The 27,210-nt window shown below is 41.4% G+C and overlaps 1 protein-coding gene across 1 annotated transcript; it reads left to right on the top strand.

The window, feature by feature from the left end:
• On the top strand, positions 1–27,142 carry LOC114688993 (zinc finger protein 431-like). The gene is made up of 3 exons (XM_028863446.2): positions 1–102; positions 25,626–25,752; positions 25,956–27,142. Exons 1-3 carry the CDS (start codon positions 52–54, stop codon positions 26,018–26,020), a joined length of 243 nt encoding a protein of 80 aa, XP_028719279.2. The 5' UTR covers positions 1–51; the 3' UTR covers positions 26,021–27,142.
• Positions 27,143–27,210: the final 68 nt, after the last annotated feature.

Here is a 27,210-nt window from a genome sequence, read left to right as displayed (position 1 = left end):
GTTGGCTCCTGTGTTGTACCTTGGGTTCTGCTGTAGATAGGGAGTAGTGACATGGTAACCGAGGAGCTTCTGTTCCCAGACCGGGAGGAGTGGCCGGCCATGGTGAGCGAGGGGATGCTTTCCCGGACTGGGAGGAGCGACCAGCTGAGCCAGAGCCGGGTGGTGGGTCCTCCCTGGGCTGGGTGGGAGCCAACAGCCAGACGCAGATTTGGCGTGGTCCTGGCTGGTCCTGTGTGTCCTGCGAGTCCCACGTGTTCCTTCCTGGTCCTGCGTGTCCTACTTGATCCTTGCAACCCCGTTGGCTGGGGCGGCAGTCTCTGAATAACTTCAGTCTGTGGGCTGTGTTTGTGCAGAGCATGGGAACAGGACTTACAAATATTTTTGTTGTTGATGTCACTATGAAATGCTGGGGCCTATAGTGCTCGTATTTTCACTATGGAAGGCAGATTTGCCAAACGTGGAGAGCCCTGGTCTCTCTAGTATCTTTCTGAAGTTCTGCACTTTTAACATTTAGGTTACGATTTGTCTGTAGTTAATCTTGTGGAGCTTGTAAAGGGCATCTCCTGTGTAGAGTAGCACTCCACTGCTAAACTGTGATGTAGAAGAGTAGAATTGGTGGTGATAGAATTGACGGTATAAGGATTTACCCATTTTTAGGAGACATTAAGTCACAAAGTAGAATTAAGCTGAGAGGGCTGTCACCCAGATATCCCTAAGATAAGTAGTACTCTAGCTGATGTACCCAGAGTTCCCCAAAGACCATCAAGAGACCAAATTCGATGCAAAAGCAGAGTCTTGTTATTCTTGCTAGTTAACTAGGGCCTCTTCATTCACATGATGCAGCAGCAGAGCAGGAGAGACCCTGAGTAGCAAATGCAGCAGTTTTATTGGGTAAAGCAAGAGGGGTGTTGGGGTCTACAGACTAATTAGGAACAGACTCAGGATTGATGAACCTCCATCCAGAGTTGCTGTCCTTGGGTAACTTGCAGCTGCAGGAATTACTAGCTCGTTCAGCGGTTGCTGTGGTAACTCCATTCTTCCTTTATCATGAGTCCACTAGCTGTAACTTTTAATTGGCTTCTTCTACTATATGGGGGCATCTGAAGGGGTTTTCCTGTAACTAGAGGTAGACCCAAGGTTGGGGGCTCAAGGGCACATTGTACTGTTCCAGGGCCTACATCCTGTTGGGTCTTTTCTGAAACCTGTCATGGCTGCAGAATAGCCAAGGCAGGGGTCTAGGTAGGGGACTGGGTTCCTCACTTACCATGCCTTTTAGGGATTAGTATGAGAAGATTAAATGTGTTTCCTCCAGAATTAACCAGCCACATTCCTATAATAAAGGAGACGACCCTGATTTACAACCAGCCAAAGGGGTCCTATTCCCTGCCCCCTGACACCCCCAATAAAAAACAGGCCTCTAACCTGATCTAACAGGGTCATAACCAACATTAAGTCCTGGTGTGCCATTAAGGATATATTAAGTCTAGAACAGCGCTGCATCTCCAGTCTTTTTCAAAGGTGTTTTTGAACAAGGTCTCTGATGTAGATTGAGGTGGACTTGAACCCTGTCTGTATCCCCACAGGGCATTCCCCTTGCTATTGTCCTGACTAAGCACCAGGAATTCTTGGATTGCAGATCTGTAGCACCACAGAGTTCTAAAGTAACCACTTTGAGTCACATAGTGGAGTGTCCATTGCAGTAACAGGAAAGGATTTGTGTGTGGAGTATGGCATCTCCCTTCAGACCTGAAGAGGAGGAGGAACAGCGTCCTGTGTACACTGCAGGGGGAAACAGACTAGGCAACAGCTAGATCATGGGCTGGAGTTTAAGGCAGTGAGCTACAGAGGTCTTCATCATAAAAAAAGGACCCGCTGGGCAGGGGGAGTGACTTTCTCTGTAATTTAACTCCTGGTATTATTCCTTTCATGTGAATGAAGATAGGCAGAATTGGTGGATGTACAATTTAGGGAGGGCAACTTGAAGTACTGAGTCTTCAGTTTCCAGTTAGGGAACTCTCCTATGCAGATATGTGCATTCCTGGTTAACACAGTTCAGTCAGCTCAGAGGTTTGAGACACAGGCCATTGGCTTTAACTCCATGTGTCAGCTTATAGCACCCAGCAGCTGACACTTTACATGGGAAAGTCATGCAGTGTCTTATGAATGGCATTCTCTCTAGCAGGGAAGTGCCTACTGTTTTGCAAAGTCAGTACTGCTAAGTGTTCTTCCAGTTATTTCTATCATTTTAAAAAGTCAATTAGTGGTATCATTTTTTAAATTTCACTTTCTTTAAATGTATTACAGCTCTAATTTCCATTTGTTTCTGTTTTCCAATGTTACCCAGCCATTGATATTTCATTCAATTTTTTCTTAGGTACTATTTATTTATTTATATCAGTTTATAGAGCAGTCATTCTCAACCTAAGGGATCAAGGCTCCCTTTAACAGGAGTAGTCTAAGACCATCGGAATATGCAGATATTTTTATTACAATTCATAACAGTAGTGAAATTTTAGTCAAGAAGTAGCAGTGAAAATAATTTTATAGTTTGGGGGTCACCATCTCATAAGAGACTGTATTAAAGTGTGACATCATTAGGAAGGTTGGGAACCACTGGTTTAGACCAATGTCTCCTGTAGCTCAGGCTTACCTCACACTACGTAATTGAGAATTGCTTTGAACACCACATCCTGCCTCTGCTGCCCAGTGCTGGGAAGACAGTCCTGCAAATCCTTCCAGGCTGGGCCTTGACTGGTCTGTGAGATGGAAAATAGACCATTGAATGAGTACCCTCAACCTCTCTAGATTTTATTGTGAAATTACAGATGAAGTGGGACCTGTGTAAGAGTTGAGTTCACTGACCCACTGTAAAGCAGGTGTAGTCACAGCACAGAAAGGGTTGGCAAGAAGGAGGTTGAAAGCTTTCCTGCTGTGACAGTTGACAGACAGTAGCAATGAGTAGTGAGGTCATCGATTTTAGACATTCCATAAATGTCCTGACTGGTCATTTCTCTTTTCACAGACCAGACAATCAAGAATCTGGATAAAGGGCCGGGCAGTGGTGGTGCACGCCTTTAATCCCATCACTTGAGAGGCAGAACCAGGTGGATCTCTGAGTTTGAGGCCAGCCTGGTCTACAGAGTAAGTTCCAGGACAGGCCCACACAGAGAAACCTTGTTTCAAACACACACACACACACACACACACACACACACACACACACACAAAAAAAAAAAAAAATCAGGATAAAGAACTGAATTTTCATGAAACCAAATTATTACATTAGTTACACCAGTTCAACCTAAATAGAAAAACTGGATAAAATGGTGTGGCCCTGCCTAATGTGACTGTTTTCCAGGTTTAAGATGTACAGCCTGGGAGAAATGCATGAGTAGTACTTAGTGTGCTCTAGTACACATCCCTAGTCTCTGGAGCACATGGCCATAAAGCCTGTTTCAACTTTCCAACATAATTTTTGGAATTATAATTACCTAATTTCCACTATCTCTTTCCTGGCTCCAGGCCCTCCCATAGATTCTTCATTGTGTTCAAATCCATGACCTGTTTCTGCTTCCACAGCAGTTACTGTTTGAATGTGAACCGTGTTTGGCTGTAGGACCTCCCAGCTCTGAAGCAAAATCTTGACATTTTTTTTCTTTCTGGTTTTTCAAGACAAAGTTTCTCTGTGTAGTTTTGGTGCCTGTTCTGGATGGAACTCATTCCATCGACCAGGCTGGCCTCAACCTCACAGAGATCCGCCTGCCTCTGTCTCCCGAGTGCTGGGATTAAAGGCGTGTGTCACTGGCCTCCTGGCAGCTTATAGGTTCTTTCCAGGATTCTCTTCTGCTACTGTAGGAGATGTAAGAAAGACCACAGCCATGCCATGATGAGTGTGGTAACTAGACCAGAAAGAACAGGTTGGCTGAGGTGTCTGTCTGAGCTGCTGGGAATGGGATGGACCCTGAACCAGACTGTTTCTGCTGTTTTCTGTGGTGACCTGGGCAGTGGTCCTTGGTCTCTGAGCCTCAGTGTGTGTGGATTCCCTGGGGAGGAGAAGGCTCTGCCACCCTGGCATGGGAGGCTATGAATGCTTTTTAACTTTCTGCTACTGCCAGCCACCATAGTGTGACTCAGTTCCAGGGGACAAAAGGAAGTTCTGATCTGCAGAGGTATCTCAGGTTGCATGGTTTTGGGCAGGTGGATAGGGCAGATGCCACATCTTGTGATATAATCTATGTGGTTGGAATCAGACATTAAATTATTCTTCTACAGTGTTTTCTGTGTGGGCATCACTGGGGCTGGGTTTGCCTGAAAACACAAGGGAGCATGAAGGCTGCAGAGCTATAGCAGGATCTGCAGGAGATCACCTCCCTTTGCAGAGAGAGCTCTAGAACATGGGGCCTCTCTTAGAGAAATATCAGTAGCTAGAGAGTCAGAAACACAATTTAAGGTTCTGTTTGAGTTAATTTTGTGAAGGTTGTGAAGTTTGTTTATTTAATTTCTATACACATAGAATCATAGGTAGCTGCCTGCCTTTTATCTTGCCCTAAAAGTATTGAATTATAGGCATGCACTGTTGCAACTGGCTTTATAATGCAGAAGTAGAGGGGTAGTTGCAAGGTGAGTACTTTATCTGGTAGCCCACTTTCTCAGCCCTAAAGTTTATTAAGTAGAGATTTTCAGAGTGAGTCTGTTTTGAGACACAGTCTCACTTTCTAACCCTCTCTGACCTGGAATGCACTGTGTAGTAGATAGCTAGACTTGGAACTCACTGACATCTACCTGCCTCTTCCTCAAGTGACTACACTTGTCTGTAAAGAGATGTTTATCATGGAATTAGCACAGATATTAGTAGAAAGAAAGGACTTTTGGATAGTGTAGTCTTGTGAGGGAGAGCCACACTTAAGAACTGACACAAAGCCATGATTACAGTTCTGTTGACTTTGTAAGTTCCATTTCAATGGGTCCTTAGGGAGTCTCTCACACACTCTTTTCTCATTCCTTCTCTGTCTCTCTATCTTGTCTCTATCTCTCTGTCTCTTCTTCTCTTTGGTAAGAAGATCATAGTTCAATTGCTGAGATGGTTTGGGTATGATTCTGATTTAATAAGGTAAAAGCATGGGTCAGCAGAGTTCTCCAAGGTGCCTTACTCTACATGCGGTTCATATTTCTGCCCTGGAGATCCTTAGCAATTTGCTGCTTACATCTGGGAAAGGAGTATGTTCATACTCAAAAAGTTTTATTTGCTTTGCCCTCATACATGGCTTATAGGTATTTGGGATATTACTAAAAAAAGAAATATTGTCCCTGTCTACACAGGTAGTCTACACAGCAAATTTTATTAATTTTGTATCCTGAGTAATATTGATTTTCAACTTGATAAGATCTAGAATCAGCCAAGGGTTACTCCTCCACACACACCTGTGAGGCCTTATCTAGATCATGTTATACATCTGGGTTGTGCTTGTGGGAGACTAGCGTGTATATTAAGTTCATTGAGATGAGAAGACCACTCTGCCTTGCAGAAGTGGATAGCACCATTCCATTCCATTCTATGGATTTGGCACTGAGTTATTTAATAATGACCAACTTTCTACTGTCTGCTTCCTAACTGTGGATACAGTGTGATCAACCACCATTACCCTCCACCATGCCTACTTCTTATAAACGTTCTTTTTATTCACTTTTAAAATTTTACCTTTTGAGTGTCCACATGTTCATGCTGACACCCAATAAAGTGGAGTAAGAAGTCACCAAAGCCAGACATGGTGTCCCAACCCTCTGATCACAAAATTTAGTAGGCAGAATTAGAGGCTGGAATTTGAGAGTTTCAACAATGTGAAAGGATTGAGTGTGCAATGGGGTATGGAGTCAGGTTCCCAGAAGCAGACAAGAGTATGTTGGGCCCAAGAAACTCTCCCCAGACTATAGCAAGCCCGTGGGCCTCTGGACAATCTCAGACCTAAGGCTCAAGGTGTCTTCTTCCATGATGCATGTGTACCCCAAGGTCTGAGCTGTGGGGATGTGAGTCCCAGTTGCCTTGAAATCCAATGCACACCATTTCTATAGTTGCGTGGCCTTAGGATGTGAGGGTAGGGGATGGGGAGAAGACTTTGCCTGGCTGCTGATTGGATGGGGTTAATATCTTTCTGCCCCTTCCCTGCTCACTTTCTAAAACCAGCAAGCCAAGGTGGTTTCAGGAACAAACAGTAACTACAAGGCTTAGAATAGCACTTCCCAGGCTCCATCAGTGCACCATCTCCAGGAGTCAGGACTAGATGGCCCAGACAGTAGAGACTCCAGGGAGCTGGGACTGGGACTCAGAGAATTTCCAGCGCCTCCAATGCCCTGGGGATACTCAGGTCCTCTCCTGTCCTTTTCCATCTCCTTCATGTCTCCTCCTATCTACTGGGTATATTTTTCCCCTTTGTATCTCCTCAAATTCAGTAAGCTCTCAGGTAAAAGTAGAATCAACATACAGTAGACTCAAGGAATAGATACTACTCTTGTTTTCTATCTGGGCAGAGCCCAGACAGTTTGGTAATTTGCTGGGATTCTTCTGCCTCGGTATCTTACCTGCCAATCCAAGACTGAAGGGCTCATGAAGAGCCGATGACACTGTAACAGATTTGAAAAACCTTCGGAGAGGCCCTGAGAGGTCAGTGAGTACAGTGGACACCTGAAGGGGTGGTACGTTCTTGGACTGTAGGATGACCAAGGAGAGCTGCAGTTGTGGAGTAGAACTGGGATGGTAGGCAAGCTGTGTGTGCTAGGGATGGCAGAGCCTGAAACATAGAGCTTTTTCCACAGTCTCTGAGAGCCCAGAATATCATTAGAGTCTCAGAACTTGTACAGTGTGATACAGGAAGCTGATTTGCTATTCTCAAGTTCTCTGCTTTTTGAAAACAGTGGGCTGTTACACATTTTTTTTTTCAAAGAATATATATTTATGAGACTGTAGACTTACTAAATGTTGGAATTTTTAAACACTATGGGATTTAAGACAGTAAGAATGTTTTTTTTTTCATTCTTTTTTTTATTTTTTTTTCATCACAGGCAATTTATTTTGTTCTATTCATTCACAGTTAATACAGAAAATACTTGGAAACATTTCCATATAATGTTTGACACAGAAATCATCAAATAGAAGTATACAATGTTGACAGGAGGCAGTACATTTATAATTTATAACCCCAAATGTATTTATAAATTAGAAATGGAAAGATCTACAAATGAAATTATGAAGGTTCACCAAAGTCATTTAATCTGTCAGTTTCTCATTCATTTTTATGTCTTAATAATATTCTACTATATGAATAAGCCACATTTTATTTCTCTCCAGTATTTGATAGCTATTTAAGTTGTTTTAACTTTTTTACTATTAGCAACACACTGCTGTAAACCTTCATGTACATGTTTCATAGGTCACATTTTCAGTAGTTTGAGGATATATTCCTAAGGGTAGAATTGTTGAGTAACAGAGTAACAATGTTTTGCATTTTAACCAACCACCAAACTGTTTTGCCAAAGTGGCACACCATTTTACAATCTCACCAAATCCTTGTTTTTAAGGCTCTGATGTTTGTACAAAAGCATTCAATCATTCTGTCAGACCAAACCAGGAAAAGTAAGCTATAGTTCAGAGCTGTTCTATTCCATTTACTATGCAAAGCCATTCTTGGTGTTTGCAACTCTCAGCTCTTTTGAGTATTCTTGCAGTGTTCACCTTTTCCTCCACCACTTTTTTTTCTTCTTTTTTTCTGGTTTATTTCTATCTATTACAAATGTATAAAAAAATCCTCCATCAACGCTGCTGATAGCAGCAGAACCTTGAGAAATATACCTTTGGTTTGCCTCAGAAAAGAAACACATATTGCACTGTAAAGTTTATAAAATTGGCGCAAAACATTGTGATAATGTTACAATACCAGTTTTAAGAGTTCAGTGACTAATGGGGAGCCGATGGGATACATACAGAACTGTGAAAGCGATCTCACTTAGCCAGCTGTACACATAGACTGTAAATCTACATTCAGATAATTTCTGAACTAAGACTATCATCTCAGTTTATCTGTTGAGGTCAACCAGGAAACCCTAGAATATACCTTGATTTTTGCAAAAAAACCAAATAGGGGGAGGGGTTTCTTCAGCATTTCAGTCCACGAGTAACAGTATCCTAACAGGCAAAGTGTTCTCTCACTGTCAACATAGAATGAACTGCTGCTGGAGGTCAACTTGGGCTTTAATTTGCATTAGCACTTACATGCATAGTAGTCCAAGTTGTTGACCTCATGACTTTTAAAAGTAACTCTATAAAAGTAAAATGGCCCTTCTTGGAAGACTAAAGAAAGACATCCAGCCACAGTTGTAAAAAGTCTCATCAAAACAATATACCCTTTTATGAATTACGCCTCAATTAAAAAAAAAAAAAGTAGCCCCAAATAAGAAGCAGCTCTGAAAAAGAAAATATAACTTAAGATATTTGAAAAAAACAAGGTGAATACAGGTTCAAAAGTAATTAAGATACATTTTCTTAAGGCTATCTAGAATTAGGCTTTAAAGAATTCTACCATTTCAAGTTTACCACTAGTTACTAGATACCTATTTACAAACAAGATGTTCACCTTTTTTGTTCCTTTATCAAGAGAAAAATCTACCTTCAGACAATGAGGGTGGTGATGGGGAGGGACTAGAAAACAAGATTCAAACAATCCCATGCAAATATCACATTTTTCAAATGGAAGAACTCCAAACTGCACTAGAAGTTCCAATCACTAAGACACTTTCCATTGAAATGATTTAAGTACAACTACATGGCACCAATGTTTAGGCCTAATATAGGCCTGACAACCAAGTCCTTGTTTTCTGGAAGAAAGGCCTCAAAAGTCCCACTCAATTCCACATAACAATACTTCAAAGATCAATTAGGTTTTCCTTTCCTTAATATTTTTTGTTTTTGACTTCTAATCTTAAAGACTAGATTAAAACTTAGCTCATTTCCCAGAAGGCATTGCTTCCCTTTGCTCTATGAAAGAGTCCACCAAGACCTCTTCCTCAAAATCATCTACCCCCAGCCTCCAGCCTGTGCTTGTGATGAATCTTTCTCAACATCCTGAAAAGGTAATGTAGGTAAAATATGCTCATAAACATTAAAACTAGTTGTTAGAAAGATGTAACTAGCTTTATAATTTAAGTTTTAAAGCATAAATACTTGCAGCTTAATCTGCACTGACAATGATTGTTGAAGCCTAGAATTCAACATTTACAAATTCTCATTCACACACACAAAACACACTATTATCACACAACTTGTGTCTTGAGAGAATCTTCTGCTTTTTAAATCTTTGGCCTCCCAGTCAATCCCAAGTTCAACCAACTTTTGTGAGTTCTGGTAGTTACCTGGACCATTGAGGCATTGCCACAAGACTTCTTCTCTTTTGAAACATCCTTTTTCTATAGATATTAGGATAGCTACACCAGCTTGTTTCTTCTGTGGTGTATGTTGGTGTGGGATTATCTATTGCTTGATTTTTCATGGATGTGTTTACCTTCTTTGGGTTGAATTTTCCCTTCTAGTGCTTTCTGTAGGGCTGGGTTTGTAGACAGGTATTGATTAAATCTGGTTTTATCCTGGAATATTTTGTTTACTCCGCCTATGGTGATTAAGAGTTTTGCTGGGTATAATAGTCTGGGTTGGCATCCGTGGTCTCTTAGTGTCTGCATGAGATTTGTCTATGATCTTCTAGCTTTTATAGTCTCTATTGAGTAGTCTGGTGTTATTCTGATGGGTTTACCTTTATATGTTACTTGGTCTTTTTCCTTTGCAGCTCTTAATATTTTTTCTTTGTTCTGTGTGTTTAGTGTTTTGATTATTATGTGGCGAGGGGACTTTTTTTTTGGATCCAGCCTATTTGGTGTTCTGTAAGCTTCTTGTATCTTCATAGGTATTTCTTTCTTTAGGTTAGGAAAGTTTTCTTCTATGATTTTGTTGAATATATTTTCTGTGCCTTTGAGTTGGTATTCTTCTCCTTCTTCTATCCCTATTATTCTTAGGTTTGGTCTTTTCATGGTGTCCCAAATTTCCTGGACGTTTTGTGTTACGACTTTTTTGTCTTTAGTGTTTTCTTTGACTGACGAATCTATTTTCTCTATCGTGTCTTCAGTGTCAGAGATTCTCTGTTCCATCTCTTGCAATCGGTTGGTTATGCTTGTTTCTGTAGTTCCTGTTTGTTTTGTCAGGATTTCTATTTCCAGCATTCCCTCAGCATGTGTTTTCTTTATTGTCTCAAATTCATTTTTCAGATCTTGGAATGTTTCTTTCATCTGTTTAATTGCTTTTTCTTGGCTTGATTTGATTTCTTCCCATTTTTTGTTCGTTTTTTCTTCCATTTCTTTAAGGGAGTTTTTTATTTCCTCTTTAATGGAGTTTTTCATTTCCTCTTTAATGGAGTTTTTATTTCCTCTTTAAGAGAGTTTTTCATTTCCTCTTTAAGGAAAGTTTTTATTCCTCTTTAAGGTAGTTTTTCATTTCCTCTTTAAGGAAAGTTTTTATTTCCTCATTGAGGGAATGTTTTATTTCTTCTTTAAGGGCCTCTATCATCTTCTTAAAGTCATTTTTAGGGTTGATCTCTTCTGTTTCTTCTGTCATGGTATGTTTAGGTCTTGCAAGTGCAGAATCACTAGGTTCTGATGTTGCCATATAGGTCTTTATGTTGTTGCCTGTATTTTTGCACTGGCTTCTACTCATCTTTTCCTCTGTGCGGTGCAGGTGGTGTCTGTGTCTGAGAGTGCCTCTCTTGTTCTAATTTTTAGTCTTGGTTTAGTAGGGGTTCTTGGTTAAATTGGTGCTATTGGGCTGTTTCTTCAGGGACAGCTGATTTCAGTCGGTGAATTATATACTTATGATTCTGGTGATCTGGTTTGGTGACTGGGTAGCGCCTTCTTCTGTGTTCCCAGGTCACGTTTTGTTCATTTGTCAACTCCTCAGCTGATCTTGTTTCTTCAGACTTCAAACTGTAGGCATCTGAATCCTCTCCCAGATGGGTTTCAGCTGAGCAGGGTAGTCTCACCAACACCTCCAAGTTGTTGGATTTCACAGGATCAGCAGTTGGGCCCTGGGTTGTCCCCAGACGGAGTGTCCAGACTCGCCCTGGTTCTGACCCACGGAGATAGCCTCTTCCCCAGGTGTTGGGGCTAGGGGCGTCCCCGTTCCAAGCTGCGTCTGCCCCTCTCTGTCCCCGGGCCTGTCCACCCCTGTGGCCCGCTGCCACAGGCCCACCTGCGTCCACTTGTCTCCGCCGCCGCCGCCGCCGCCGCCGCCGCCGCCGCCGCCGGGCCTGTATGTCCATGTCAGCTGCCACTGGGTCTGTCTGCCCCTGCGGGCGGCCAACGGGCCTGTATGTCTCTGCCGGCTGCCACCGCGGGCCTACCTACCCCTGCTCGTCACTGCTGCCGGGTCCATCTACCTCTGCGAACTGCCACGGGGCCTGTATATCTCTGCCGGTTGCCGCTGTGCCTGTATGTCCCTGTCGGCTGCTGCCACCGGGCCCATCCACCTCCGAGAGTCGCCGACCTGCGTCCGCCTGTCTCCACCACATGGCTTGTCTACTTCTGTGGGCCGCCGCCGCTGGGCCTGAATGTCTCTGTCGACCACCGCTGGTCCTGTCCACCTCCATCTGCTTATCTCCGCCCCAGGGCCTGTCCACCTCTGTGGGCCGCCGCTGGGCCTGAATGTCTCCGCCAGCTGCCGCCGGGCCTAAATGTCCCTGTCGGCCACTGCTGCCGGACCCACCCGTCTACCTCCGCGGGCCGCTGCCACAGGCCTACCTGCGTCTGCTTGTCTCCGCCATCTTGAATCGATTCCTCAAGAATGTTTTACATTATTATTAGCATGATACTTCAGGTACCATGAATGGAAAGATCTTGTTTAATTGGAATGTATCATAAAATTATGAATCAAATTAATGTTTTCCCCCTAAGGTACCTTGTGTCAGATCATTTTATCAGTTTAATAGAAATGAGAATACTCCACTGCCCTGTTTGGTGCTCAAAATGAAAAGATCCTGGATATGAATTCATGGGCATCTTCGAGGCCTCCTTCTGAAACACATTTTTAATAGTGATCTTCACCATACAGGTTTGATTCCTCTTCTGTGTCACTGATGTACATTTCCTTACTGCTCTCTATTACACTGTTGTCAGCCCTGCAACCATACACAACCCAACAAAAACAGACTCAGCAGGTTACCTCCATGTATTTCAGCATACTTACTCATACATACTTGACAAGGAAGAAGTTGGAAGGGAAACATTGGAAAAGGGATGGAGTGAAGAGAGAACAAGGGGAAAGAGATGCTGTATCTTTTAATTAAAATGTATAGGAATAATTTTTTTTTTTTTTGCTTTTTCGAGACAGGGTTTCTCTGTGTAGCTTTGCGCCTTTCCTGGGACTCACTTGGTAGCCCAGGCTGGCCTCGAACTCACAGAGATCCGCCTGGCTCTGCCTCCCGAGTGCTGGGATTAAAGGCGTGCGCCACCACTGCCCAGCAAGGAATAAAATTTAAATGATAAAAGGGGCTAGAGTGATTACTCAGTAGATAAGATCACTGGATGTTGTTACAGAGGACCCAGGTTCCATTCCCAGAACTCACATGGTATTTACTGTAACTCCAGGCCCAGGGATATCTTGCTCCCTTCTGGCCTCTGTAGGTACTTTGCAAAGACACATGCAGGCAAAATACCCATATAACTAAATTTTTTAAAAAGTTATAAAAAGGAAAAAATTGAAATTCTGTACAGCAATGTCACAGTCCTGAGACAGAAAGTAGCCAGGGCTAGTGAAAATGAACTCCTTCTGATCGCCATGGAAGTAGCTGTCATGTTTTTCTGAACCTGCCTGCTCAGAGGCAAAAGAAGCCTTGTTCTGAGGTTACAATATCTCAGCAGAGCAGTGACCACAGTGCTGATGGGTGACTTTTCCTTTGTGTTTTCTGTATTTATATTCTCTCTCCATTGTTAGTGTGAGAATAGCAGAGCTGTATATGAATGTGTGCAGACTCCCCAAGTAAAATCCCCATGTGTCTGTTGCTTAGGGAAAGCATTGCTTTGGAAATGACTCCCATGTTCTCCTTACCTCCTGCAGGTAAGAAATCTCAGGTCCTCTGTCTTTGCTCTTGTGTTGACTATTCTTGGTAGACAAAATGACTACCTCTGGAATTAACTAATACACAAAGAATTGGGTAAAGGTAACAAAAGCCTTTAGGGACCTGCTTTAAAGATTTTTCTCTCAGAATCCAAAGGAGACTCTACAACCAACAGAGGAAAACTAGATTAAAGGATAGAGGAATGAATCTACTCACACCACGTGTCCATGTGTCTATATTGTTCTAAGTAAGTGTCATCTCTACAGTGAGGATACCGGCTTATAAAATTTACAAACAGTAATTTTTGGCAATGCAATGCAAGGCTTGAATTTCTCAGGATCATAGAAAAAGGTGATAGAATTCACACACAGAGCAATAACTGTCAGGTTTCATTGATGGCACAAGGTGGGAGTGGCTAATGACTGTTTTCTGGTGAGGTCAACTAAGGATTAAATCATTAGAGGGAATCTAAGAGAGCAATTCATGTGCTCAAACTACATTCCTAAGTATGTCTCGGTTTAAAGTTAAAAGTCTATTAATAGTGAAAATCATGAATAAGGTAAAACTGTCTTTTCTCCCTGCTCTGCTTCCAAAGGCTCTCTGGAGCTGTTTTTCCAATGGGCTGGGTAAACATTCTTGGTTATCAGTAGAGGAAGACTTGCAGCTTTTGGTCTGCTGTAGCACTTTTGCTATAATCAGTTGCTTAAAAGGAACTTCTTAGATCTAAAGATTACACCTATTGCTTAAAGATGCAGAATCAAGATAGAATTAAGCTTAATTTGTACAAGAAACAGAACCTGGCACCTTCCAGCCCCTCTGGCCATGGAGGGACAGGTCCTTGGAGGGTTCTTGGGAAATTTTACTCATCTCCAGGTACTAACAAATGGCTGACTACCTTTTCCACTACATCTCAGGGTAAACGCAAGCAATAAATCTCTAAGCTAAAATCATGTGTTAATAAACTGAGGTGAAAATAAGTATAAGGAGTTAAGAATTTAAGGTTAGTGAGGTTGGCTTGGGATAATTTTCTTACCTGCAGGCAACGTAAACTGGGGCACATTTCTATTTATCTGTATCTATCTAACTATCAACAATGTGGTAATGTTTGAGAATGTCTCACATTTTTGCCTGCATGACTGTTTTCACACATAGCTAGGGGACATTGTGAATATACCCCAAAAGCATAGGGGAAATTGTGCCCAATAAATGATCAATCACAGTGCTGGAAGCTTTTGTGAAATGAATCCCAAGGTAGTAACAGATGAGAAAGCTATAAGAAATTCACTGCAGGAAACAGCCAAAACATTGAAAAGGCAATAATTCCAAAATGCCTTGTATTTGGGCTTAACTCCTGTACCAGAATCCCTGGTTCTAATGAGTTGCCTTGTCAATGATAACGGAGTCCCTACTTCATATTTCTGTGGTTTGCAGCAATTTGGGTATACCTGTGAGAGATTGTTCTTTTTTTTTTTTTTTTTTTTTTTTTTTTTTTTTTTTTTTTTTTTTTTTTTTTTTTTGGTTTTTCAAGACAGTGTTTCTTTGTGTAGTTTTGGAGCCTGTCCTGGATCTTGCTCTGTAGACCAGGCTGGCCTTGAACTTACAGAGATCCACCTAGCTCTGCCTCCCGAGTGCTGGGATTAAAGGCAAACGCCACCACCGCCCAGCTGAGAGATTATTAAAGGTTTGAAATGGGAAGACCCTTGATTAATCTGGATCTTTGAGGTGATATGATCCATCTTTAATCTTGGCCAGACCTTCTAGTGGTAGCCTATATATTTATATAAAGAATATTAAAAAAGGAATTGTCTTTGCCTGATTGTCATGGCTTTGCCTAGGAAGGTCATTCATTTACTCTCTTTAAAGCCCAGTTCTTAAGAATTCTGGTGTATACTAAAGACCATCCAAGATGTCCAGCCTCATGGATTGAAGAAGTACCGAATTCTTGACCTTTCCATTGGTAGACAGCCAATGCTGGACTAGCTGAATCACAGACTGAGACATTCTAATAAATCCACTTTCTACTTACATAGGGAGATTTATTCTATCAGTCCTGTTCAAGCAGAGAATCTTACTAATACTGTTGTTGTTTTTTTTCCCCATCCGCCCAGAGTAAGATGTTGTAGCTAGCAGTAGTGCTCATAAAGGCATCTTTTCTTGTTCCATTTCTCTCTAAGAATTCAACTTGTTGTGAAGACTACACTTCATATTGCTGTTAAATTGTCAAGAGATTGAAATGGATTTCAGGAATAAAACTCCTAAAGTGATGGAACCACCATCCAGCCTTCTGATGGAAGAAAGATCTATCTTGTCTGTGATCTGATTCCTGGTTTTCTCTCCTGGTTGTCTAAAGTCCCTGTGACAACCAGGTAAAAACTACCTGAGTTCATCAGACCTCAGTGGGAAGCCATAAAACAGACATTTCATTTTGTGTCCTAAAATCTCTCTGTAATTGTTAATATTCTGGGCATCCTTCAACCTGGTGGAGAGGGGAATCACTCCCCTCCACACTGTGTAATGGGCTGTGCAAGCTAGTCACATGGTGTCCAGGAGGAAGAAGGGGAAGTGCCTGTGGAGGGCAGGAATACAGCAAGGTCAGCTATTTGAGCCAGGGGCCAGTGCTGTTGTAATGGAAATCTCTGCAGATCTAGAAAAGGTCTGTGTTTTGGGTGGAAGGCAAGGCCAGGAACCACTGTGCAGTCTTTCAGCACACTGTTATCCTAAGGAAGGTGCTCTTGTCTACTCAGCCTCAGTAGCCAATCAGGCCCTCCAGTCTGACCTGCCAGTCAGAAGAAGTGCAGGGGCCCTTCCAGGGCTAGGCTGCAGGCTTGTCTTTGTAACAGAGTGTATACCAGTGGTTTTGTGTGCTGCCTGTGCTGTTGGAAGGAGCTGAGGGGAGTACATGGGTGACCCGGGAAGTCACGACATAGTGAGAAAGACGTTGCTGTCCCTAGGTCAGGGGGAGCAAATGGTGAGCCTCAGGAGCTGATGTGGCAGTCCTCTCTGGGGTTGAGTGGGAACCTGTAGCCAGATTCCCTGTCCTGTGAGGTCCCATGTGGTGCTGCAACTCCCTGGACCCAGGTGCCGGACTCTGAATAACGTTGCTCTGTAGGCTACCTCTGCTCAGAGCATTGGGAACAGGGAGTTATGTGTAGAAATGAACATCTTTGTAGTCAAGGCTAACAGGCCTTTGATGCATCCATGGAAGGCAGGCAGCCAAATTCAGAGAGGCCTACTTTTTCCAGTATCTTCTAGAAGTTTTGCACTTTGGAATTAATATTTAGATGATAAATCCATTTGCAGATAATTTTGTAGAGATTATAAATGGCATCTCTTGTGTTGAATAGCACTCCACTGACTAAACTGTGATGGAGAATAGTAGAATTGGTGATATAAAGGATTTACCAATCCTTAGGAGATAGTAAGCCATAGAGAGTAGAAGTTAGCTAATGGAGGGCTCCCTCTAAAATACCACAAAGGTAGGTATATGCTAACCAGGTCTTTTAGAGATTAGGATGCTAGGATACACATTTGTTCACGAGAATTGCCCAGACATTTGCCTCCAAATCATGACAGAGGAGACACCCTTAAGCTACACCCAGCCTCTAAAACCTTCCTTATTCAAAGAGCAGGCCTCTAACAAGCTGCTCCAGGGGCACTGAAGGGTCACAACCAACCTTAAGGCCTGGTGTGCCATAAATGTCCAGTTTTCTTGAGAAAAGCACTGTTCTGACAGATGGACAAGATGACACGTATTTGAAAAGAAAAACACCGTTGTGTTGGGGGCTGCCCTGATCAACAATACTCCCTTTAGGCCCTCACACAGGGTGAAGGAAGGTGCTTCAGAGAGCCAGAAAAGGCCTGGAGTCTAGGACTTGGGAGCTTTCTCTAAGGACCTCATATATTGAGAATAAAACAGAGCTCCTTCTTTAAAACCAGGAATATGCTAGGGAGAGCTGGTAATGATCTGGGGCCAGGGCCTTTGTGGAGGGGTTGCTTCAGATCCTCAGAATACACCTCTTATTACCACAGGGCACTATGGTTATCAATCCCAAGGCCACTGTGTGCTTAGCCAGTAATGTTTCTGAGATACTCTGTGTTCTCCTTATGCAGCAGTGTGTGAAATGCCTCTTCCTGAGTTTGCCCCATTGTATGGTAGCTTCTGTTGACTTCATAGAAGTCTCTCATTTTCTTCCATTTCTCACTGGAAGATGCTATTCTTCTTAAGACATTTACTTGGCATGAGGCATAGCTCGTGCAAGACATCCCCACCTCAGCCTTTATTTTATTTTTTGCCTTTTACTTTTCTTACCCTTCTCATGCCCTGGATGAGGAGGTGCCTTCTCATCTCCTGATACCTCTACCTCAGCACCCTGTCACTGAAGAATGACCTACTGTTGGAGAAATTATTTTGGCCACTCCACGTAGTTAAAAGGATATTTATTTAATGGCGTAACTCACAAATTAAGTAATGGGTAGGTCGCAGGGTCTGGGAAAGGTGTATTGCAATCCAGCGGTGTTCTCCAGAGCTCTGCACAGTCCACCTTTCACTGTTCAGTGTCCCAGCACCGAGAGATCGCACAGAGAGAGTGCTGGCCCATCCAGCTCTCGGGTCTCCAGGCACCTCCCCTGGCCCTGCTTCGTAGGCGTGACAGTTGCCAGAGTCTTAATGGGGGTTGAAACTTCCAGATCCAAGCTGGAATGGCTACCCACTACAACCTGCTGTTTCAGGTTAGTGTTGCACTTAAGGAATAAATCTGGGACTATCTTTGCTGTGTGAGTCTCCCATCTGCCAAAGTGGCTAGACTTGCAATCTCCCGATTCTATTTAAATTGTTCAGAAGTGTAACTGGAGCCTGAACCTAAAAGTAACTTAAGGATGACAGAACATGTGGAATGTAAAATCTGTTCCAGGCTGGCTCCTCTTTGAGCATTAGCCAGAGATAGATGCATGCTATCATTAGAGAAATTTTTCCTTATTAATCTCTTAAGTGTATGGAAGGCATATTAATTTTTGAACAGCTGCACCTCCAGCTATTTAGAACAATATTTCTGAGAGAACTGTCTTATGTTGACTCAGGTGGCCTTGATCCCAGTCTGTTGGTCCCCAGGGAAATGACCTTGGCATCCATGATTGAACATTATAAATTCTTAAATGACTCTACCACCTCAGAGTTTTAAAATTCCCCATTTGTGTCATGTAGTTGACTATCCATTGCAGTAACAGGAAAAGGATTTGCATGTGGAGCACGACTTCTGCCTTCAGAGGAGAATAGGAGGAATAGTTTATTGTGTGCACTTTAGGGTGAAACAGGGTAGGCAAACAGCTGCTGGAGTCACCATTATGAAAAAGGACTCCAGGGTGAGTGATTTTGTAACTTTTTAGCATATTTTAATCCATATCATGAACACGGACCAGATTGTTGGTTGTACAATTTGAGAAAGTTAGTTTGAGCCAATGAATATCAAATTTCCAGTTAGATGACTGTCCTTTGCAGATATGTTCAGTCCTGCTTGACAGAGTTAAGTCAGCTCTGAGGACTGAGAAACAGACCATTGCCTGTAACTCTGTGTCAGGTTACAGATCTCAGTAGCCAACATGTGCACATGGGCAAGAGCAACCAGTCTCTTATTAATTGCATTTCCTAAGCTAGCGATGATCCTACTCTTTTTTTTTTATGTCAACGTAGCTAAGTTTTTACCTTAAAAATAAATTACTTTCATCATGCTAAAAAGACACTTAGTATTACTTTTTAAATTTCCTTTTCTTTAAATGCATTTCTTTTCTGATCCCTATTTGTTTCTATTCTCCAATGTTTCTCGATCATTAATAGTTTCATTCCTGTTTTTGAAAGTTCTGTTGATTATTTAGTTATATGTAGAGTGATGTCTCCTGTAGGCTGGCCTCATGATATGTAAGTGAGAATTGCTTGGAACACCTAATCCTTCCTCTGCTGCACCTTACTGGTAAGTTAGTCCTGCAACTCTTCCAGACTGTCTTGACTGGTCAGTGAGAGGGAATAATAGACCAGTGAATGAGTGTCCTCCAATCTCTCTGGCTTTTACTGGGGACATAGAAATGAAGAGGGACCTGGGCAAGAATGGAATTCATTGACCAATTTTGAAGCTGTTGTAGTGACAGTACAGAAAGGGAGGGCAGGAAGGAGGGTGGAACATTTCCTGCTTTGGCAGTAGTTGAGATTAGCCATGTGGTAGGTTATCAATTTCAGATGCTCCAGTAATATCCTGACTTGTATTTTTTGGGGTCCACAGTCCAGGGCAATCAAGAATCTGGATAAAGGACTGACCTTATCATGAAACCAAATTATTGTAGTTATCCTGGATCAAACAAAATAGAAGAGCTGGGTAAAATAATGAGGCTCTGCCTAACAGAACTATTATTTTCCTGGTTTAAGGTGTTAAGCCTGAGGGAGAAGGCAGGAGTAATCATTGGTGTGCTCTCATACAAATCTATAGTTTCTGCAGCACATGGCCCTAAATCCTGCTTCAACTTTTCTAAATAGTTCTTTGAGAGTATAACTACATCATGTCCAGTCTCCTTCCTGCCTGCAAGCCCTACCATTGTCCCTCATTGTTTTCTAATTTCTGGCCTATTTTTGCTTTAAAAATAGTTAAATAATAGCAACAGTTGCTTTTTGAATGTGACCTATGTTTGACTGTACGAGTTCCCAGCTTAAAAACTAAGGGTTGACTGCATTGTAAATTGAGTGTGTAATAGATTGTTCATACATAACACTCCATGCCTTGGAAGAAGAATCAGTCTGGGAGACTGGGAGAATTTCTAATAAAGTACTAGGGACCTGTCTCCTGGGGTGGAAGTGCAGAGCAGGGAAGGCCTGTGCTATCTGAGTCACTTGACCCAGTAGTGGAAGGTACTAATGTCCTGAGGCCCAGCTGAGTGGCCTAGGCTAATGTGGGACCCTAGGAAGGTTTAGTAATTTGGAGTGCCAATAGAAGGTAGGCATAGAGAGCTGTGAGGGAGACCACAAGCCATACCATCGTGAGTGTGGGGTCTTCACTGTCACAGAGCAGAAACAGTTCTTCCGAGGTGCAGAGGTTTCTATGTTGTGTGTGGTTTTGGGTGGGTGGATAGGGCAGATTCCACATCTTGTGTCATAATCCACATGGCAGGAAACTGACATTTAATTATTCTCTTACAGTGTTTTCTGTATGGGCATCCATGGGACTAGGTTTGCCTGAAACAAGAGGACATTATAGTTTGCAGAGCCATAGCAGGAGATCACCTCCATTTGCAGAGAGAACTCTGGAGCATGGGACCTCTCTGTTTTGAAGAAATAGCAGTAGCTAGAGGGTTAGAAACATAACAGTTTAATGGTCACTTGGAGTCAGTTTTGTGGAAGTTGTGATGTCTGTGTCTGTTTAGCTTTCTATACACATAGAATCATAGGGAGCTGGGTAATATTTGTCAAGATCACATTTTTCCTGGCTGAGTTTCCTTTGGTCTTTTGATTAAAAGTGGAGTATATTTTTCTGTTTTGTTCTTGGCTTTTTCTCCATATCTGATTTATTCTTTCATAAATATCGTACACATTCTTGATTGGCATAGCTTTTTGTTAATTTAGAAGTCACATTGTGTCAGTGTGTGTGCTATCTTTTCATAATCCTATTGAGCATTCTGTGCTGGGGATGTCTTTCTGTATGCTTGAATATGTGTTGCTCCCATTGGGTAATAAATAAAACTACATTGGCTTATGGCAGGAGCCAGGTGGGAAAATCCACGAGAGATAGGAGAGGAGAGAGGAGAGTGGGGAAGATGCCAAACCGCCATCCTAGGAGCAACATGGAATGGGATGCAGGTAAAGCCATGGGAGATCTGGTAATGCATAGATCTATAGTTATGGGAGGAGTCAAGCTATAAGAACTAGCTAGCAAGAGGCCTGCCTTAGGCCATACAGGTAGTAATTAATATTAAGCCTCTGAGTGATTATTTTATAAGCAACTGTGGAACTGTGGAGCTGGGTGGGTCAGGAGAAACTTATGGCTAAAATTCTGAGTTTTTCCACTTTGCATGTAGCTTTGGAATTAAATATCATGTTATACAATTTTGGGAATATTCTTCAGATTGTATTCAATTCATGCTGCAAATTTACCAGAGCCAACATCATAATATTGATGCATAATGTTCCCAAGTATCATTTATTTACTTCTTTATATTATATTATTTAGGTTTTGTTGTTATTGTTGTTGTTAAATTATGAAATGTAGACAAATTTCAAAATGGTCTTATTAAATAAAAAACACGGAGCCAAATATAGGGGTGAAAGCCTTAGGGAGATCAGGGAAATAGGGAAAGCCACCAGCCAACCTTACCTCACCAACTCTGCAGCTTTCAAATGCAAGTTAGTTCCTGTCTACCCATGCACATATGCCTTGCTGTTCTGCCATCTGACTTGCACTCTGATAGCTACATCACTTCCTCTTCCTGCCCAACCTTGTCACTTCCTGTCTGTATGTACAGACATCCAGAAATCCATGGTTAACTAGTTTTGAATTTAAGGCATGTGCTACCACACCTGGCTCTGTTTCCAGTGTGGCCTTGAACACAGAGATCCTACCTGCCAAGTGACAGGATTAAAGGCGTGTGCTAATACTGCATGACTTCTTTGTTTACTTATAATGGCTGTTCCCATTCCTCTGATCTCTAGGCAAGCCTTATTTATTAAAGCACAAGTAAAATATCATCACATTTCAGCACAATGAAAGACTTTTAGTTTGTTGGATTAAAAAGTACTAAGGGGCTTAGCAGGTGACTTAGCACATATTCTTCTTGGGGGTTTCCTGAGTTCATGTACCAACACTCTAGTTGGAAGACCTCCAACCACTTGTTACTCCATATACTGGATATCTGACCCCCCACTTCTCTGCTCTGTCACCTGTACACACTGAAATAATTTCCTCTTCCACACAAACATACACATAAAAATGGGAATAAACTTGTTTTTGAAAGTTTTTGTGACGTACAAAGCAATTAGAGCAAAACAAGTTTTTGGTTTTTTTTTTTTTTTTAGGTGTATAATAGAAATCACACACTGTTTCTTTAAAAATGTGTTATCTTGCATTTGGTTTTAATAAGATTTCTTTTGCTTACTCTGATGTTTACTTATATGCACTCATCCATCATACTCATTCATTCGTAATAGCCAGGAACTGCTATCTATGTCTGTAAGAGATTGTGTTGATTGATGATTGATGTGGGAAGGCTCTTCCACTGAGGTGGCAGTATCCCTAATCAAGTGGGCCTGACATGGTTGAGAGGGCTAGCTAAGCATGGGACAGTGACCAAGCAAGAGAGAAAGGCAGTAAACAGTTTCCTTGTGCTTTTTGCCTTCAATTGTTTGCTTAAATTTCTATCCTAAGCTCTCAAAATGATGGACTGTGATCTGGCAATAACAGCCAAATAAACCTGTTCATTACCTGAGATGGTTTTGGTTAGAGAATTTAATCACAGCAAGAAACAAGCAAGTTAGAACAAAATGTGGTATACCAGAAGTAATTTTGTTAATGAAAGGACCTTGGATTGATGACTTTTGGAGGAATGTTGTAGATATTTGGACCTTGGTTGGCCAAATCCATAGAAAGCTGCACACATAGCTTAACTGGCTATTCTTGTAGGATTGGGAAGATGGGAGCATTGAGAGTAATGCATACAGTGGAGCTTGAGGTCATAGGAATTCAGGGGGAATTGGACTCCATGAAAAATTTAGCTAGAGGTCATTTGTATAATATTTTGGCCAAAATTGTTCTTACTTTCTCCATTCCATTAGAAATTGAGTAAGTCATAAATAAAAAGTAGTGAGCTGATTTCTTAGACAATATATTGATTCTGTTACTTGCTTATTACTGATGACTCATTTAGGTTCTACAGTGAAAAACAAGTGGGGCAGAAAGAAATGAAAAGTCTGTGTTGTGTAGAGAAAAACAGCACTATGTAGTTTCAGATGACAGTCTAGTGGTGAAGCCAGCAGGTACTTTCAAGAAGACTGTTACTGTTAAAGAGAACTCCCTTGCTCTCTACAGTAGAAGCCTATCACTGTGTTCTAAGTGTAAGACTCCATCAGCTAAACCTTCAGTTTATGGATGGATTGAGAAAAGTGATTTCTACTCCCAGGAGCAACTTTATACAGAGCCTGCTGTAACTCTTGTTGAAGCATGGCAGGGTCCATCACAACTTAAAAGGCAAATTTGGGTGGAGTCACCCATGTTGTACTGGTTCTGGAAACAGGAAAGATGCACAATTTAAAGGTCTTAGATTCTTTCTCTGTGGTATCAGTTTAGCACTGTTGCATTCGTCTATGTTTGGCAGAGTCAGAAACTCTGTGAGGAGGCTATGAGTGTTCATTGCATAAAGTTGTGAAGATGAAGCTGGGTTGCATTTTGAGACCATGGATGTGGTGATATTTTAATTGTGCTGAAATGTGATTTCATTTGTATGTTAATAAATAAAGTTTGCCTGGAGATCAGAGGTCATTAGTGAGCCAGGAACAGAATTCAGGTGGTGGTAGCCCATGCCCTTAATCCAATCACATAGCAGGCAGAGTCTCTGTGTGGTCAAGGACACAGCCAAGGGTGGTGACCCCAACCTTTAATCTCAGTACCAGCCATAGAGACCTGGAGGTCTGTATAGACAGGCAGTGATGAGGAAGTCATGTGGTTGGGTTTAGAGCCAATGAGAAGGCAGAACAGAAAGGCAATAAAAAGACAAGTCACACAGGAAGAAGGTCTCTCTCTCTGGGGAAGCGACGGTGGCCAGGTGGTAAGATAAGGTGGCCTTGGCTCTTTACTAGTACTCTGATCTCTTGGGCTTTTAACTCTGTATTTGGCTCTGTGTTTCTTATTTAATAAGACTGTTTAGAATTTTGTCTACAATAGGTTGTTGAAATACCCAAGCTATAGGACATCTGTCATGGGGTGCTGCATACGTGGAGGAGAAGTAGCAATGGAGAGACATGTATGAAAATTTGCATGGTTAAAGCTATCTGAGCCCTTTGAGAATGAAGCCCCATGTATCTTAGAGCTACAGGATTTGGTTTTTTGCCCTGCTGAGTTTTAGTCTTGCCTTGGTCCAATCTTGCCTCTCTGTACCTATATTCCTCTGTTTTCTTTTTTAAAATATTTTCTTCTTTCACACAATACATCCCAAGTGCAGTTTTCCCTCCCCCGCTCCTTCCTATTCTCCTCTCCCCTAGATCCCCTCCTCTTCCATATCTCTTCAGTAAAGGGAAGATCACCTATGGACTATCAACCAAACATGACACAACAAGTTACAATGAGACTAGGCAGAAACCCTCATATCAAGGCTGGATGAGGCAACCCAGTAGGAGGAAAAGTTCCCAAGATCAGGAATAGTGTTAGGGGGTACTGGAAGTATGGAGGAGGTCCATGGGTAGGCATCCTACATGCATATTGGATGGCTGGTATGGCTTCTGGTCCAAAAGGGAGTCTTTGCCTGAGTTTGTCTATGTGTTCTTCTGGCTTATATGGCCTGTACTTGAACAGAGGATGTCCAAGTTGGTGGTGGCTGGAGGGTTGGTGGGGGATTATGTCTATGGGAACAAAAAGAATTAGGAAGTTCCATGGGCTGGTGTCCTACCTGTTCTTCTGGCTTGTGTGGCCTGCACATGAGCATGGGCTGACTACCTGAGTTTTGTACTGGAACCTGGCCACATTCCTCTTTCTGAATGAGAATATATCCTGTGCCATTGCATGTTGCAAAGGTTTAATTGGTTTCTTGATTTTAGAATATTTTACATTCAAGAGATTGGCTGATGACCCTGGAATGTAGGTTTTTGTACATGTCAAGCAAATGCTATTTTGCTGAGCTTCACCCACATCTTGAATTTTAAATCTGGCAGAGTATATCATTGTTTTTCTAGAATGGCTGTAATCATGACATTAAAACTGCCTGAGCCTTCTGAATCATTAAATTGCAGGTGTGTGTGGAAAATCCCATAAACACCTGTGAGTTCTTTCTATCTTTTTTGTTCAATTTATTTTTATAGGCGAGATAGGGTCTTACTAATATTTAACTCTATCCTGAAATTCACTGCATAGGCCAGGCTGTCATGCAACTCAATCAAATATACCTGCCTTTGCCTTATGACTGCTGCAATTAAGGGCATGAGCCAATACAATCAGCTTGCCATAATTTTTGTAGTTAGTGATTATTCATTCAATTTCTCTGATATGTACTCTGATCTCTTGCCTCTATCTATGTCTCTTAATAGGCATTTCTCCTGCAAGGCTATATCCTAGACAAAGTGTGAAAAAATGACAGAGGTGAACCTCATTGTTCAGTTTTTTTTTTCTAAAATGAATTGATTAGAACTTCTGTGTTATTGAATAAGTGTGGTAAGCCCCAGAATTATATGAATATAATGTCAAAGAAATATACATTAGCATACTGTCAGTATCACACTCTGTTGTACACATGTATGGGGTATTTTAGACTGCAGTGACCTATGATGATGTGCATATTGACTTCACTTGGGAGGAGTGGATTTTGCTGGATCCTTCTCAGAAGAATCTCTACAAAAATGTGATGCTGGAGACCTACAGGAATCTCACTGCTATAGGTAAGACTCAATTTTCCATCACATTTTAAAATAATAGGAAAAGTTTCTTAGTTATTGATATACTTCTATAATTTTGATTGAGAAAGAAGAAGATGAATGAGGTGGATAAATCTGGCATAGTTCTAAGGTTCATTGAAGATAGTAACTTAAATTTTGCACAATTTTTCATATAATATCATTCATTTTCTGGTGCTGTATTTTAGGCTACAGTTGGGAAGACTATAATATTGAAGAACATTGTCAAAGTTCTGGAGGACATGCAAGGTAATTTCATGTGCAAGCTGATACAAATGTGCCTATGGAGAAATTGTAATGTGTCCTGGAAGTTTAAAACAAAAGTAACAGTGTAAATAAGCACAGTTTAAAGTGTACTGAGGCTTGTTATATTCTCACAAAACCAACTACCTCAATGTCACATAACTGACACGTGTTTGCAAGGCATTGCTCTAAGAAAGAACACAGGAAAACAATGCCTTATCTGATATACCCATTTGAATTGCAGCTCCATGATAGCTATGCTATAGAATGGCCAATCTGTTCAATTTCATGTCACTCAGATATTACATAAAGAATTCATGTTGGATAGGTGTGATGTATATATCCAAAACCGTCTAGTAAGCAAATAATTCAGAGTAAACTAGTGCTACTTTTTTACTTGTTGTGACTTTTCTACGTTTAGTGAGAGGGATATTTATGAGAGTCAAGAAGTTGTTGTGGAGAATCCTTAATCCCTATACCACATGTTTGTGAGGAACAGAAAGTCAAGCTGTGTGAATGCAGTGTAGAACCATTTTATTTATTAGTTTTTCTTTATCAGTATATCATATGTCACTCTGGATACAAGCCATGTGAGCAGGGGTATATGAAAGGAAGCAATATAACTCACACACAACAATTAGAAGATATATAGTAGTCACTTTGAGTAGAATTTTTGAATGTGATACAAGTTTAAAATTAATTGCTTTTCCAAGTTCATTACGAATACATCAACAAACTCATAGGCAGAAAAGCCCTATGAGCATTGGAATATATAAATATGTCTGTCCTGGTTCACTTTACAAATGTGGTATGACTCACACTATTGGAATATTTATATGGAATATAATACTGGAATATGCAATCAGTATGTTAAAGCTCTGAGTTCTTCTAGTTCTCTTCAAATATGTGAAGAAACTCATATAGAAAAATGATGTCACAAATGGGGACCCTCTAATAAAGGTTCTTACCATTACAGATACCATCCAAGACACAAAACATTCCTAAATGTTGGAGAACACTATGAGTGTATACTTTAAGATCTTATTTGTCCTAAAGATTAGAACAAATTGTAAAATTAATTCATACAGATAGAAATATTCATCAGTGTATTAAATGTGAGAAAGCTTTTACTTGTGCCAATTATCTTTACAGGTTCAAAAAATGTCATACTGGAAAGAAACCCTGTAAATTTAGTCAATG

This window comes from Peromyscus leucopus, chromosome 6 (genome assembly GCF_004664715.2).
Source record: "Peromyscus leucopus breed LL Stock chromosome 6, UCI_PerLeu_2.1, whole genome shotgun sequence".
Classification (NCBI taxonomy): Eukaryota; Metazoa; Chordata; class Mammalia; order Rodentia; family Cricetidae; genus Peromyscus; species Peromyscus leucopus.
The sequence above is the reverse complement of the archived record's forward strand: the minus strand, read 5'-3'. Positions and strand labels throughout refer to the sequence as shown.

Bases quoted from the DNA above. Each gene is read 5' to 3' on its own strand.
- LOC114688993 (XM_028863446.2), top strand. From the start codon at position 52: ATGGTAACCGAGGAGCTTCTGTTCCCAGACCGGGAGGAGTGGCCGGCC. The intron at 103-25,625 runs GTGAGCGAGGGG...GGGGTATTTTAG, and splicing joins GGGAGGAGTGGCCGGCCATG to ACTGCAGTGACCTATGATGA. The intron at 25,753-25,955 runs GTAAGACTCAAT...GCTGTATTTTAG, and splicing joins CAGGAATCTCACTGCTATAG to GCTACAGTTGGGAAGACTAT.